The sequence below is a fragment of the Phaseolus vulgaris genome, chromosome 5 (genome assembly GCF_000499845.2).
Source record: "Phaseolus vulgaris cultivar G19833 chromosome 5, P. vulgaris v2.0, whole genome shotgun sequence".
Lineage (NCBI taxonomy): Eukaryota > Viridiplantae > Streptophyta > Magnoliopsida > Fabales > Fabaceae > Phaseolus > Phaseolus vulgaris.
The window spans coordinates 7,932,364-7,948,301 of NC_023755.2; the positions used below are offsets into that span (position 1 = coordinate 7,932,364).

The 15,938-nt window shown below is 41.4% G+C and overlaps 1 protein-coding gene across 1 annotated transcript; it reads right to left on the reverse strand.

Moving 5' to 3' along the window:
* Positions 1 to 1,689: 1,689 nt before the first annotated feature.
* LOC137835072 (thiohydroximate-O-sulfate sulfur/sulfate-lyase (nitrile-forming) NSP5) lies at positions 1,690 to 3,628 on the reverse strand. Its single transcript, XM_068643411.1, has 2 exons — positions 3,455 to 3,628; positions 1,690 to 2,908 (listed from the first exon to the last, which is right to left on the reverse strand). The coding sequence occupies exons 1-2, from the start codon at positions 3,482 to 3,484 to the stop codon at positions 1,952 to 1,954; spliced, it is 987 nt and encodes a 328-aa protein (XP_068499512.1). The 5' UTR covers positions 3,485 to 3,628; the 3' UTR covers positions 1,690 to 1,951.
* Positions 3,629 to 15,938: the final 12,310 nt, after the last annotated feature.

Here is a 15,938-nt window from a genome sequence, read left to right on the forward strand (position 1 = left end):
ATGTATAACTACTTTACATAAAAATATAATTATGTTTAAAAATACTTACTTTAAAATTTACGTATACTATTACATTTAAATTTTATATTTTATGTTATTGAATTACTAAGTAACACGACTCTATTTTTTTCAGATTACGACTTATCTTATTAATTTTAAAAAATCGTAAACATTAGTTTAAAACATAATATTTTTTAATGGGTCAAAAGTATATATAATTTTTCAATAATGGTTAGTGAAAAAAATGCAATTTTATTGTAATGGTTATTTGTTTTACATCATCTATCTCTATTACGACCATTATTACACTAATTATTACACTAAGATATCCTTCAAATATTTTTCTTTTATGACCATTATTACATTAAGATATTTTTCAAATATTTTTATGTAATGTTGTGTGGATAACCTATATAAATTTACAGGATTAATATTTACTAACAATTTAACATAGAGATGGTAGGTTGATAATTCAATAATGAATTGTTTTAAATTATAACTTGCTGAGTTGAGGTAGATTGAAATTCGGGTGAGTTCTGAGTGATATCTCTCAAAACTATATTGATTCTTCTTCCAATGAATGAGGGGGTTTCACCAATAAAAAATACTTTGACTATCAAATAAGTAAAAACATCAAATTTTGTGTCCATAGTGAGTATAGTGCCAAAATTCGAGTAAAGTTTACTCCATATGAATGGTTATTTATTTATGAGCTTTCATAGACTTTGATTTTTAACACTGATTTCTCTTAATTTTTAATGTGACATATCATAATATTTTTTCATAAAATCTCAATATAATCAAAGTATTTTACAATATAATCAAAGCATTTAAAAATATAATTAGAAATATTGTGGATTGAATCAACATTTTATTAAAGGTGAGATATTATGCTTATGATAAAAGATATTATATTATGGGATTGGTATATTTAAGGTAAACGAGATATTGTGCCCTAAAAAGGGCCTTGCGAAAAATCCCAAGATGCATTAATGAGATCAATTTCCGTAATATATTATTAATATTACCGCATTAAGGCAATTATGTTGGTGCTTGTAACCTATGAAGCTTGGACACTCCTCTTAAACGGCGTATCGGTGTCGTATCCGACACGACACTTGTAGGACATTCATAGGACATGTATTCGTAAAGTGTCAAATTAAAAAAATATTTATTGGATTTCTCACAATTCTAGTATGATTCTAACACAATTTTAAAAAGAAAAAAATACATTAATTTTCTAAAAACTCAAACTTTTTGTATAAATTTTTATTATGATTATAAAAATAAGAAACAAATAATTTTGAACCAGTCATAAAAAATATTTTTCTGCTAAAAAAAATCTGCAATATACTTGTGTACATAAATATTTATTGCCAATTTATATAATTCATAATTATATAATATATAGATACATGTCCCATGTCTTACATTTTAAAGATTATACGTGTCTCCGTGTCTATATCCATATCGTATATGTGTCTCTCAATGCTACATAGCTTCTAACGGTTAAACTTACGTGGTGCTACTATTGTTGGACCATCTGGCGGGTTAGTCTGTTCAGTCCGAGACAATACAAAAATAATCATTTTACTGGAAAAGTGGATTTATGTGAAGAGTTAATTTTTTTTGAAAAATATTATAAAGTTAGTATGTTTCACTATGTAATTGTCAAAAAAGTCACCTAGATAAATTGATCACACACTTGATAATTTATTCCCTTGAAAACAAAGCACGTTCACAAACTACATACATTTTAGTATCAAAGATTCCATATTTTCCATCCCATTGTTCTCCCCACTAGGATATTTTTAATTGGTCACATAATCCAATTGAGAATCAACCACACACTTGCTAAATTTGAACTACTTCACAAGCACTTTATAACTCACCAACAATAACTCTCAATCCATTGCCCTGTGAGGATCCCTAACATATTCAAAATCACCAATTAATTCACCACCTCTTGAGAAAGAGCAAGGAAGAAAATGTCATCAAGCCTATCATTACTAGGAGAGTTCCCACCATACACCAACAACCCCTGCCGCCCGCCCTGCCGAGCTCCGGCGAAAGCGCACCACCCTCGTGGCCCAGGGTGGCTGCCGGACTCCACCTTCTCCTCCAATCTCCTCCATGCTAGTGTCTCAGTGTCCAATGCATAAAGCTCACCAGAAAATTGACCAGCACCCAAGTGACCTTGGTCACTAGGATCAATTTCCCCACCATACACAAGTATATGTTTCCCATTAGCAAGGGTGCAAAACACACTACGGGCCGTGGGCTTCTGCCCACTTGTTTCAACCTGGGCCCATGTTTTATGGGCCAGATCAAAGCAATGCACATCATCCATTTCCTCCCCGGAGAAGCCATACACAACCCATATTTTCCCTTGGGCAACAGCCAGGCCCGGCCCACCTCTCCCCTTGCAAGTCTCACCCGGAGAGGGAAACTCCACCCACTTGCCCTCAACAGCGTCAAAGGCCCACAAGTCATTAAGTCTGCCGTGAACTCCACAGCCTCCGAATACATACACGTGTCGGTCATCGGCGGTCATGGAATGGTAGCTCCGGTTAGGAGGTCCAATATCCCCGCGTGAAATCAAGGCCCATTTGTTGGCCCTTGTGTCGAAAGAATACAGTTCATTCAGCTCTTTGTGCTCACCATCTCTTCCACCAAACACATAAATGGTTTCTCCAACTGCAGCCATCGTCACACCGACACGTGGCGGTGGGGTATCCCCTGAGGCATCAGCCACAGACCACGTCAAAGTCTCTAGGTCGTACACGTGTAGGTTGTTATCAACCGGGACACGTGGCACGAATTCGCCGCCGAATGCATACACCTTCTCCGCTACTACGGCTACAGCGTGTGAGCTTCTAGCTCCTTGACCTTCTCCTCTTTGATCAAGCTGAAAATAAGGGAATTAAATCCGAAAATTGGTGTGAATTTTTTATTTTTTCACAATGCAATTTTTTTATTACTTGCACAAGAAAAGTGGAAAAATAATTATAACTTTTTCTCTATTTTTTCAGAAACTGGAGTTATTTTCACTGAAAAAAACTTGATTTTGACCTAAAACCATTACTCGTTTGTAAGCCTCGGTGACGTATGAAAAGAAGAAAAACCCAAATCCTTATCTAAATTTCCAAAATTTCACTGTCATGGAGTTCTCTATCCTTGAAAACAACTGCTACCAGGAATTTATGCCCCATGGGTATTCAGAAAACCATTACTATCTTTATATGTGACTGTTTCTACGATAATTCACACCAAATACACAATTCCAAAGGTCGTGCTTTTGAGAAAAAAGACTGCAATTAAAAACATCAAAGAGAAGAAAGTGCAAGATGGATTAAAAGAGTACAAGAAATAGGGATTCTTGACATATGATTTCATAGTTAGCAAAACATAACTTTGAATGAGAATGAAGCAGAAAAGGAGATGATAAAGAAACCTTGAACCAAGTAGCATGAGCTATGGCCATTATGTTGCTGGAATCCACCCAAAGGGATAGCACCAATTACTCTTCAGTGGGAGGTTTTAGTCACTGTGTGTTGGGTTCTTTCGCCTTTTATATAGATGAAAAAAGTAGGTACTTATACTTCACTCTTCATTTCACAAATAATCTATGAATTTTTGTTATTCTCATATAATAAATAGGTACCGATAGAGAAAAATAAAATAATCATACGTTAGGATCATGACCACGATTTTGTTTGTTTTTTTCCCCAGTGTATTAGGATATATAATTCAGGATATTCTTGAATCCAGAGTCAAAAATTAACCTCTCAGAATATTGAAATGGTTATTTTGGCCATATTTTTTTTTACCCTTATATAAGAATAGAGATAATAAATCAAATTCTCCAAAATAAATAATTTTTTAATTTAATAATTGACTTAGATTTGCTTAGTGCAACAAAAATCAAATTTTTATAATCTTTAAAAGTATTTTTAATAGTGTCACATTTTTAGGTTGAGATCAAGAGTAGTTTAATATATTTTTCTTTCACTTTTAAGATGTTTTTTTAAAAATAAAATTGTGATAAAATTTAAACTATAAAATAGAAAATACTTTAATATAGTGATTGATTGATTCTGACAATAATATTTTAACAAATTTAAAATCAGAAAATATTAACATTTAACTTAACAAAATTATAATATATATATATATATATATATATATATTAAAGTAATCCGAGTTATGCAAATTACATCTCAAGTTATTTGAGATTTAACCAGTGTTTTCGAATTTTTTTTATCAACAAATTACATCATGGTTCCCATATGTATTATAATAGTATTTTGCTGATAAAAAAATGTATTATAATAGTAGAATAGGAGAGTAGTTTTTCTGTTCATGGTGGGAAAAGAACAAAATATGCAAAATGTTGGTGAGCTGTAAGAAGCATGCATGGCAGTGATCTCTTTTATTTCCATGAAAATGACAGCAACAATAAAAATGTACTTTGAAAAACTTTTCTATAATAACTTTTAAAAATAAATCATTTTTATAAGTTAAATTAATTAATTTGAAAATAAAAAAGTAAAATTAGAAAAAACTTTTACATGTGCATAAATGACGTTTAATTTATGATTTTTTAAAGTTTTTATAAATATTTTTTTTAAACATATCATAAATTAAATTTTAGTAAATATTTATAACAATTAATAACGTGATTGAATTTTGTAACTGCTTTTTAATGAATACTTTTTCTACCTTGTTTGTCATTTAATATCTTTATATTTATTAACTAACTTGTTAGTTTTCATTATTTAAAAAACTATCATAAATATTAAAATTTTAATGAATACTTTATTGATAATTGTTTTTTATGTACATATAATTTAAATATATATACTTTAGTAATATTTTTAAATTATTTTAATATAATAACTAATTTTAATTATATTTTTTTTGTAAAAAGTGGATACACATGCACACTAGTACTCTATATAGGATGTTGATTGTAAAGCAGTGTTTGGTACAAAAAATAATTTTAAATATTTAAACAAATTTCCTCTCACTAATCCTCATATTTGTGTTATATGCTGATAAAAAAAAATTGTCTTATATGATAAATATGAAATGTTTTTACATTTTTTAAAACATTGTCTTTAGAAGATGATAGGAGATTATTTGATATATATAACATTATCATCTTATTTGACTAATATTTAAAAAGTGATGTTTAGAATTTCTAGTATAATTAATTAACACTATTATTATTTAGTTATTAAAAACCAATTCCTTATAACATTTCAAGTTCATCGGTTTTAAATAAATATATTGAGTGTTTTGTTATCTCAATATACTAAAGGAGAAAATTTTAAACCTTTTCAAAATGAACCTTATTCTTACTTTGATGTGTTTAACCTGGGTGGATACTAACTGGTTCAGGTGTTTTGCAGTTCAAATATGATTTTTAGTTGCAATTAATATTAAATTTTGTTACAGATAAGGAAAAATAATAATTTCCTTGAACGCCTAGACCATGCCTTGATGATGTAATACTAGGTTGAATGAATGCTCATAATTGGCTCAAATATTAATTTAAATAAGTGCCACAAGCTCACAATCCACTAATTCAACCTTGTTCCCACACACACACACACATATATATATATATATATATATATATATATATATATTGATTAAGGTTATATATTGATTAAGGTGATGGTATTACTTAATATAAAACAAAATTAATTTCATATCTTTCTTAAGTAATAAGTAATCTTTAATCTTTTTTAAATTTTTTATAAAACTAATTCCAAATTATATAAAATTTACCTACCTACCAGATATATTTGAGATATAATTCAAAATGATTTATAAATAAGTTATTATTAATAAATAAGTTATAACCACTTAAAAGATAGAGGGATAAATTATTAAATTTCTAAATAAGATTATCTTTGAAAAAAAACATAATATATCTATTATTAAACCATTTTTAGAAACCAAAATAATTAGTTACTATATTAACTAAATTAGAGATCTTTTTACAAACTAAAATGTTATTGTCGTACATGGATGAATTGGAAACTAGTTTTAGTGACCAAAATAATTAGTTACTATTAACTAAATTAGAGATCATTTTACAAACTAAAACAGTTGCACCCACTTTTGCTAAGTACCGACATAGAACACAATGAGATTTTTATGTTTCTGAGGGGTACTTATTTAAAGAAGGAAAACTTTGCATACCTTAAGGAACACATAGAAAACTCCTTGTAAAAGAATCACATGAAGGAGGACTCATGGGCCATTTCGGAGTAGATAAAACACTTGAGCTTTTAAAAGGAAAATTCTTTTGGTCACACATGAGGAATGAAGTTCAAAGACATTGTCATAGATGCATTTCATGTTTAAAAGCTAAATCTAAGGCAATGCCTCATGGACTTTACAATCCTTTACCTTTTACAAGTTCTCCTTGGGAAGATATAAGCATGAATTTCATATTAGGACTTCCTAGGACACAAAGAGGTTTTGATTCCATTTTTGTGGTAGTGGATAGGTTTTGCAAGATGTCTCATTTTATACCATGTCATAAAGTGGATGATGCTAACAACATCTCTAGACTCTTCTTTAGAGAAGTGGTAAGACTGCATGGTTTGCCTAAGATTATAGTGTCGGATAGAGATCCTAAATTGGTTTGCCATTTCTGGAGAACACTCTGGGAAATGCTAGGAACTAAGTTGAACTTTTCAACTTCTTGTCATCCTCAAATAGATGGACAAGCTGAAGTTGTTAATAAATATCTTTCCACTATGCTTAGGTTAATCACGAAAGGAAACCACAAATCTTGGGATGAGTACCTTCCTCATATTCAATTTGCATATAATAGAGTAGTTCATAAAACTACCAATATTTCTCCATTTGAGGTTGTGTATAGATTTAATCCTCTTACTCCTTTGGATTTGTTACCTTTACCTAATCCACAAGAATTTGTGCATAAGGAAGGAGTAACAAAAGCCGAATTTGCAAAGAAAATGCATGAGAGGATTAAAAACCAAATATAGAAACGAACAGGGAAATACATGAAACATAACAATAAGGGGAAGAGAGAGATGATTTTTGAAGAGGGAGACTAGGTTTGGCTTCACCTTAGAAAAGATAGATTCCCTAATAAGAGGGAGTTTAAGCTTAGTCCCCAGGGATATAGTCCTTTCCAAGTCCTCAAGAAAATCAATAATAATGCATATCAAATTGACCTGCCTGAGGAATATGGAGTAGATACTAGCTTCAATGTTATGGACCTAACACCTTTTGCAGGTAGTGAAAACGAATAGGCAGAAGCATGTGATTTGAGAACAAACCCTCTTCAAGAGGGACATGATGATGGAAGAAGGCCAAGCACAGTCCCAACCACTAGGTCCATGGCAAGGAAAATACAAGAAGACTAGGACTTTGCTATTGATGGCAAAGACACCCTCCTATACATGTTCAAAAATGCCACAACCTAGTGTAGAATTTTATAGTAGAATTTATTTTCTTGCCAAAAGTAGAATAAGAATTGTACCGTCCTGGTAGTCGGAAGTGATGACGTGGCACCAAGCTACAGTGTAGGCGTGTTGACGAGCGCCAGGTTGGCAGAAGAGAAGGAAGTCGGGGGGCTCGTGAAGTCGCCAGTTATTAAGTTGGCGTGTTCCGATCTCCAGCATACCAGGCGATCGCCCAGTTGAAGGTAAACTCAGGCGACCAAGCGATTGGAGATCGCCGGAGCAAGCACATCGCCAGAGATGAAGGTGGAGCAGATTATGAAGGCGGCCGGCGAGACCACAGGGAAGGTGTACGAGAGCACCCTAACTCGCCTGTTCCAGTAAAGATCGCGCTCCCAAGTTAGCTGTGCACTGGGCAGCACCATGCATAAATAACTTAGCCAAAAAGGGAGTCAGAAGCAGCGCCCAAGTCAAGGAGGCTCCAGATGATGGCACGTGTACGACTGGATGCGAGCCACGTGTCCCAGGTCTGTAACTGCCAGGAGAGAGAAAGTGACCAGGTATATAAGAGTTCTCAACGAACTTTCTGAGGTACGCACGTTCAGATTATACTCTTTACGCTTGCGAGTTCTAGAACTTCCTGTGAGAGAGAACATTGCACGGTTCCTTGAGATTTCTTGAGTGTTCTTGCTCTTAGTATTTGGTGGTTCGGTCACTGACTTGGGCGTTGGAGTGCGATCGGCCGCAGCGGCGCCGCTCTGTTCTTTTGCAGGTTCTTGAGGTGGATCTTGAAGAAAGACAGAGGTTCGAAGCGGTGCACAAGTCGATCCTTTGACGAGGCAGGTTCCAACGTTCCGGTCAACAGGCAGGATCATCAGGTGCCCACCGTGGGGCCGTGTAAAACCTGTTCCCATCCACAGCGTGAGTTCTTGGAGGTTTTCGTGATTTTTTGTGTGGTTGTGTGCTGGTGCAACCGTAGTTTGCTGTTAGCTTGAGATTTGTCCGGTGTTTTCGCATTTTCCACCGTTCGTTTGGATTTTTGTTCGGTGAAGTGAAGTTTTCTGCTGTTTACGTGCGATCTGTTCGGTGGAATTTGGGTTCCTTCGCTCGTTTGGTTATCTGTGGGAGAAGCGGTGGTTTCTGGTGGAGTTGCAGGTTTCTTTGAAGGTTCGCGGTGTTCTTGAGTTTTTGCAGAGTTACGCGCAGTTTTCCCGATTGATCGTTGAATCGATCGCAGCTGAAGTAAGTGTTGTTCGCTGCATTCTGTGATTCGCTAAGTTTCATGAGAAAAATGAGAAGCAATCGTTCAAGTCCGGTTGCGCCCGTCGCTGCTGAAGGCGCCGTCGCCATGACCATGGCGCAGATGGCAGAGATGATGCGTTCGTTGCAGGCAACTGTGGAAGCCTCGCGGATAGAACAAGCGAGAATGCATGAGGACCTGGTCGCCTCTCGCGCCAGGAATGATGAGCTTAGCAAGGTGACTGAGGAGCTGCGTCAAGCCCTTCAGGAGCAGCAAGGGCGTTCCACTGCTGAAGAGGTTGCGCCGACGTCGCCACCTCGTGTTTTTCCTATGCCTTTTGTTTAGGCGATTACTGACACGCCCATTCCTACGAGTGTGGTTCCTGTTAAGGCTGTTTTCACCGGCGTGGAGGATCCTGAAGCTCATCTCACCACGTTCCATACACAGATGATGTTGTCGGGGGGATCAGACGCCGTGTATTGCAAGATTTTCGTGAGCACGCTCCAGGGAACGGCGCTGGAATGGTTTGTGAGCTTGCCTAACGGTCACATAACCAGTTTTCAACAGTTCTCGAAGATTTTTGTCGAGCAGTACATTGTGAATAAGGCGCCGCCCAGGGTGTCTTATGATTTGTTTGATATAAGGCAATATCAGGGAGAGTCCCTCAGGGACTACCTAAATCGCTTCGGGGCGCAGATGGTCAGATCGTCGGCCAAAAATGAAGAAATGCTGGTCTATGCATTCAAGAAGGGCGTGTTGCCGGGACCATTCTGCGAGGCGTTGATCAGGGCACACCCCGCCACGTTTGCTGAGGTTAGGCGACTTGCGGTGGCCCACATCGCCGACGAGAGCGAAGTCGCCGAGAAGAGAGGAAGCGTGGCTCCCGCTAGGCCACGCGCCCAGACCAGGATCCAGCCGCAGAGGGTGCTGGAGACAGCGGCGGCCAGGAGGGATCAGAGGACTCGCCATCCTTATGATCCAAGGAAGAATAAGGGCAGGGGCCAAGGGCGCCAGCAACCAGCACGCCGGGAATACAATCGCCCGCCTAAGCACAAGTTTGTCATGGGATTGGCGGATCTGATCGCCATTCCCAACATATCCGATAGGTTGAAAGCGCCAGGAAAGGTGGGTGACAAGGTGCTGGGACCAAAGCCAGACGCCTGGTGTGAGTTTCACCAGGGCTTTGGCCATACAGTGGACTCGTGCTTAACATTAGGATACCAGCTCGACGATTTGGTAAAGAGCGGGTTCCTAAATGACTATTTGCTGGACAGAAGGACGGGGGGCGCGTCGAGCTCCCAACCAGCAGGTGCTGAAGCTCAGCAGCACGAGATGCCCACGCACGGAGAAATCCACACCATTGCAGGGGGTTTCTCAGGAGGCGGATGCACCACATCACAGAGGAGGAAGTACGCAAGGTCTGTGATGACGGTGGATATGTTTGAAGACCAATCGCCAGAAGTGGATATTACATTCACCAAGCAAGATCTCCGGGATGTTGTGCCCCATGACAACGATCCCATAGTAATTTCGTTGATAACAGCAGGAAGAAAGGTCCACAGGGTGCTGGTGGACCAAGGAAGCTCGGCAGATGTGATGTTCTGGCCGACTTTCACGCAGTTGGAGCTGCCCCTTGACCAGCTGAGGCCCTATGGAGGGTGTTTGTATGGGTTCGCTGGTGACCAAGTGGAGGTCAGGGGGTACATAGAGTTGAGGACAACGTTTACATATGTGGCGGGTTCAAGGACGGAGAAAATCAAATACCTCGTTGTAAACGCTCCTTCAGCATACAACATCCTGTTGGGAAGACCCACGCTCAACAGGATAGGTGCCATACCGTCGACCCGGCACATGAAGGTGAAGTTGTCGTCCATGGAGGGGGTGGTTATCACCATCAAGTCCGATCAGAAGGAAGCGAAGAAGTGCTATGAGAATAGCCTGGAAAACAAGAGATCGGTGAGTTACGTAACAACCACCCCGCCTCCTAGTGTGAAGCCCAGATCGACGGTAACAGAAGAGGTCGCCGGAAGGGACGTGGAGATGGTAGACGCTGAGCTGGGGGAGGGAAATGCTGGTCTGGAGGAGGAAGAGGCAAGGAATCGCCCTGAGGAAGCGAGAGAGCTGGGAATCGCCAGGGCGGTGATCGCCAGAGAAACCAGACCAAAACCCGTCGAGCAGTGGCTCGAGAGAGAAATCGGGGGAAAGATCTTCAAGCTGGGAAGATCCCTGGAGGATGAGCTCCAGGACCAGATCGCCAAGGTGATTGAGCGACATCTGGACGCGTTTGCATGGTCCGCTTCGGACATGCCCGGGATCGATCCCGACTTCCTGTGCCATCATCTGGCGATGGACAACTTGGTAAGACCAGTGCGACAGAGAAGAAGAAAGTTCAACGAAGAGAGGAGGCAGGCGATCAGGGACGAAACGCAGAAACTCCTCGCTGCAGGCCACATCAGGGAAGTTCAGTACCCTGAATGGCTGGCAAATGTCGTGCTGGTGAAGAAGAGTAACGGGAAATGGCGCATGTGCGTCGATTTCACTGACCTGAACAAAGCTTGCCCAAAGGATTCGTATCCTTTACCAAGCATAGACGCCCTGGTAGATAGCGCTGCAGGGTGTAAGTTGCTGAGCTTCCTGGATGCCTTCTCGGGGTATAATCAGATCAAGATGCATCCCACGGATGAAGAGAAGACAACCTTCATGACGGAGAGATCGTGCTACTGCTACAAGGTGATGCCGTTTGGGCTGAAGAACGCGGGGGCCACGTACCAGAGGCTGATGGATCGAGTACTTGCACCGATGCTGGGAAGGAACGTGCAAGCGTACGTCGATGACATGGTCGTAACGTCGCCGGAAAAGAGCAAGCACGTTGCAGACTTGGAAGAATTGTTCACGATGATCGCCAAGTTCAGATTAAAGCTTAATCCAGAGAAATGCATTTTCGGCGTGGAGGCTGGAAAGTTTTTGGGTTTCCTCTTAACTGAAAGAGGCATAGAGGCCAACCCTGATAAGTGTGCCGCCATCTTGGCGATGAGGAGCCCAGCTACGGTGAAGGAAGTTCAACAGCTAACAGGTCGGATGGAAGCCCTGTCTCGCTTCGTGTCAGCTAGCGGAGAAAAAGGCCATCCCTATTTTCAGTGCTTGAGGCGCAATAACAAGTTTGCTTGGACGAAGGAGTGCGAGGAAGCCTTCGTCAAGCTGAAGGAATATCTGGCGAGCCCGCCGATTTTGTGCAAACCGCTGGTGGGAACCCCTCTCAGGTTGTATTTTGCTGTAACTGAGAGGGCGGTGAGTGCGGTGCTCGCCCAGGATCAAGATCAGGCTCAGAAGCCTATTTATTTTGTGAGTAAGGTGTTGCAGGGCCCCGAAACGAGATATCAAGCCCTGGAAAAGGCTGCGTTGGCTGTGGTATTTTCGGCGAGGAGGTTGCGCCACTATTTCCATAGCTTCACCATACTAGTGATGACTGACCTGCCCATCCAGAAGGTCTTGAAGAAGCCTGACGTCGCAGGAAGGATGGTGAAGTGGGCAGTAGAATTGTCAGAGTTTGATATTAAATATGAGCCCCGAGGCCCGATCAAGGGGCAAATCTTTGCGGATTTCGTGGTCGAGCTCTCGTCTGAGGTGACACGAGTTGAAGGGGACGATTTCCGTTGGGTACTCTCGGTGGATGGATCGTCGAACCAGCAGGGTAGTGGTGCTGGAGTCATTTTGGAAGGACCCAACGGCGTGCTGATTGAACAATCTTTGAGATTTGCTTTCAAAGCCAGTAACAATCAAGCAAAATATGAGGCGCTGATCGCCGGGATTTTGCTGGCCAAAGAGATGGGAGCCAGGGTGTTAATGGCTAAGAGTGACTCGCTGCTAGTCACAGGGCAAGTAACAGGTGAGTTCCAGGCTAAAAACCCATAAATGGCGGCTTATTTGGAGTATGTGCAGGAATTGAAGAGTTCCTTTGCCTCATTTGAAGTGGTGCATGTGCCCAGAGAGCAGAAAGCCCGAGCTGACTTGCTAGCTAAGCTCGCCAGTTCAGGCAAGGGGGGTAGGCAGAGGACAGTAATTCAAGAAACTCTGAAGACGCCGAGAACATTTGTAGCAGATCACCTGATCCTTCAGATAAGCAAGTCGACAGAGAAAGCAGCGAGAAGTCATAAGTCCCTGACGCAAGAAACATTGAGATCGCCGAGAATTAGAGCATGTCGAGGAGAGAAGGTGAACATGACGCAGGTCTGCGCTATCCATGAGCCAGACACCTGGATAACACAATACAAGCGGTGCCTGGCAGATGGCCTTCTCCCACTGGAACCGACAGAGGCTAGAAAGGTAAAGAAAAATTCTAGCAAGTACACGTTGATTGATGGCGATCTGTACAGGTTTGGGTTCACTCACCCACTCCTGGAGTGTGTACATGGCGAGAAGTGCACGAGAATCATGGCAGAGCTCCACGAAGGTATATGCGGAAGCCACGTCGGGGGCCGAGCTCTGGCCGCAAGGACTCTCCGTGCAGGGTATTACTGGCCATCGATGAGAGAAGACTGCAAGAAGTATGCCCAATGTTGCAAACAATGCCAACAGCACGCCGATTGGCACAAGGCACCTCCCGAGGAGTTGAAGTCGATCTACAGCCCTTGGCTGTTTCACACTTGGGGAATCGACATCCTGGGACCATTCCCGTTGGCGATCAGGCAGATGAAGTACTTGGTGGTGGCGATTGAGTATTTCACCAAATGGATCGAAGCAGAGCCAGTTGCCCAGATCACCGCACACAAGATCGAAGGTTTCGTGTGGAAGAATATTGTGTGCCGGTTTGGAGTGCCCAAGTGCCTGGTGTCAGACAATGGGACTCAGTTTGCAAGCCACTTGTTGAAGAAGCTGTGCGAAGGGGTGGGAATTCAACAAGTGTTTGCATCCGTCGAGCACCCTCAGACGAATGGCCAGGTGGAGTCAGCTAATCGGGTGTTGCTGAGAGGTTTGAAGAGAAGACTAGAGAAAGCCAAAGGAAGCTGGGCTGAGGAGGTACCCCGTATAGTCTGGGCGTACCACACCACAGAGCAGTCAGGAACCCATGAGACCCCGTTCAGCTTGGTCTATGGGTGTGATGCAATGATTCCAGTAGAAATCCAGGAGAGCTCGCCGAGATTCCAGAACTTTGTAGAGGAAGACTCGAATGAAGAGAGAAGGCTGAACCTGGATCTACTGGATGAGGTCAGGGAAGAGGCGAGATTGAAGGCTGAAGCAGTAAAGAGAAGGATCGAATGAAGATACAACTTGAAGGTGATGCCGAGACAGTTTAGAGAAGACGACCTGGTGATGAGAAAAGCCCACCAGTACGAGATGGAGAATAAACTGTCGCCCAAGTGGACAGGGCCGTTCAGAATAACCGAGGCGCTCGGGAACGGCGCCTATCGCTTAGAGACATTGGAAGGAGGGGCGATTCCTCGCACTTGGAATGCCACGCACCTGAAGTTGTATTACAGTTAAGAAGCCTTGTAAGTAAAGACAAACACAAAGTTATATTACAATGTCTCTGTTAAAACAGTTTGAAGGGGGCACTCTTTTTCCCTAAGGAGGGTTTTTAATGAGGCCACCCAATAAAGAGAAGTTTTCGAAGTACAAGTTGTTTTAGATTGCGTGCCTGTTGTTTTCAGAAAGTTTTGAAGAAAGACCTTGTCACTTGTATGTGGCTTAAGGCAAGTTAAAGATATATTGCATGCCTTCTAAAAAGTTTTAAGTCCTCGTCGTCTTTCGGCGATTGGAGGCACGAGTTAAAGTTAAAGTCCTCATCGTCTTTCGGCGATCGGAGGCACCAGCTAAAAGACCTCAACGCCCTCGCGCGTCCTGAGGCGAGTTAAAGACCTCCTCGCCGCCGAGCGAGTGCAGGCGAGAAAGAGCGAAAAGTCCTCAGTGTTTCTGGGGGCGAGGAGATGTAACCCCTGGGGCAATGTAGGGGCACCAGTGAAAAGTCCTCAGTGTTTCTGGGGGCGAGAAGATGTAACCCCCGGGGCAATGTAGAGGCAAGTAAAAGACCTTTTCGCCTATGAGCGAGTTGAGGCAAGTAAAAGACCTTCTCGCCTATGAGCGAGTTCAGGCAAGATAAAATCCTTCTCGTCTCGAACGAGTTCAGGTACGGTGTTAAAGGTGGACGAAGTTTGGAATGTGGCTAAGGTAGGTTCGAAGAGAACGCCTAGCCACCCGGCCTTTTGTTCTGAAGTTCAGGAAGGTAGAGAAGGATCCGAAAGGCGTCTCTACCCCCAGATAAAAGAGCAATGGCCAAGGCATGAAGCCAGAAAGAAGCTGATATCGCCAAGAGTCTTTGGCGACCAGGAAAAGTTCAAGTAGTGGTGAGAAAGTTAAAAGACCCGTTTTGATGAAGCAGATCGGGTGAAGAAATGTTTTAAGGCGGTGGTTGAGTCGAAGTTCGTTGCTTGAAGAGTTTTTTGCGCTAAGGTTAATTGCCTTAAGATTACGAGTTGTTAAAGTGATTATTATTGCTTGAAGTTGAAATGGTTCGAAACAGTTAAGTACAAGATCGGGCCTACAAAATTACTAAGTCATTTCTCCGAAGTGAATTGCGCAAGGGAAATTAAAGCAGCCAAGGAAGTTACAAAAAGAAATACAAAGGTAATTTCATTAAAGTAAATATCAGTTTGGGGTGCGTAAAAAGAAAAAGAAGAAAGTTCATTACAACTGCAGACAAAGGAAAAGCATTAAGGTGGTGGATGAGGGGAAATTGATTAGTCTTCGACGGGAACCACCTTCCCATCCACCACCTCGTTGTTTAAGGACACCATGCTGAGATCCAGATCGGGGAACAAGCATGCAAACTGTTCCCGTGCAGCAGCGAATCCAGCAGCCAGAATTTGGGCAGAACTCATATTAAGATCTTCAATCTGCTTCTGGAGTCCTTCAGTTTGTTCCTTCAGCCCCTTATTCTGCTGCTCCAGCTCTTCAACTTGCTTTTTGAGTTTTTCGTTGATCTCTTGAGCCTGGAGAAGGTCTTCAGCAACCTTCTTGGATTCCGCTTGCACTTGGCCCAATTCAGCGGTGATCTTCCCCTTCTCTTTGTTGGCCTCGACAAGCTCAGCCATGGCGTCATCCCTCGCCTTCTCCACCTTACCAAGGAAGATCTCCCGATCAGCAGACCTCTGCTCCAGTTTTTTCACCTTGGCGGCGTCAGTTTTTATCAAAGCTTCCAAGTCAGCCACCTTAACGCGATAAGGCACAATCTTGCTCTCTAATTCAATCTTTTC

Coding starts and splice junctions, on each gene's coding strand:
- LOC137835072 (XM_068643411.1), bottom strand. CDS start 3,484: ATGGCCATAGCTCATGCTACTTGGTTCAAG. Junction 2,909..3,454: donor CTCATGCTACTTGGTTCAAG/GTTTCTTTATCA, acceptor CCTTATTTTCAG/CTTGATCAAAGAGGAGAAGG.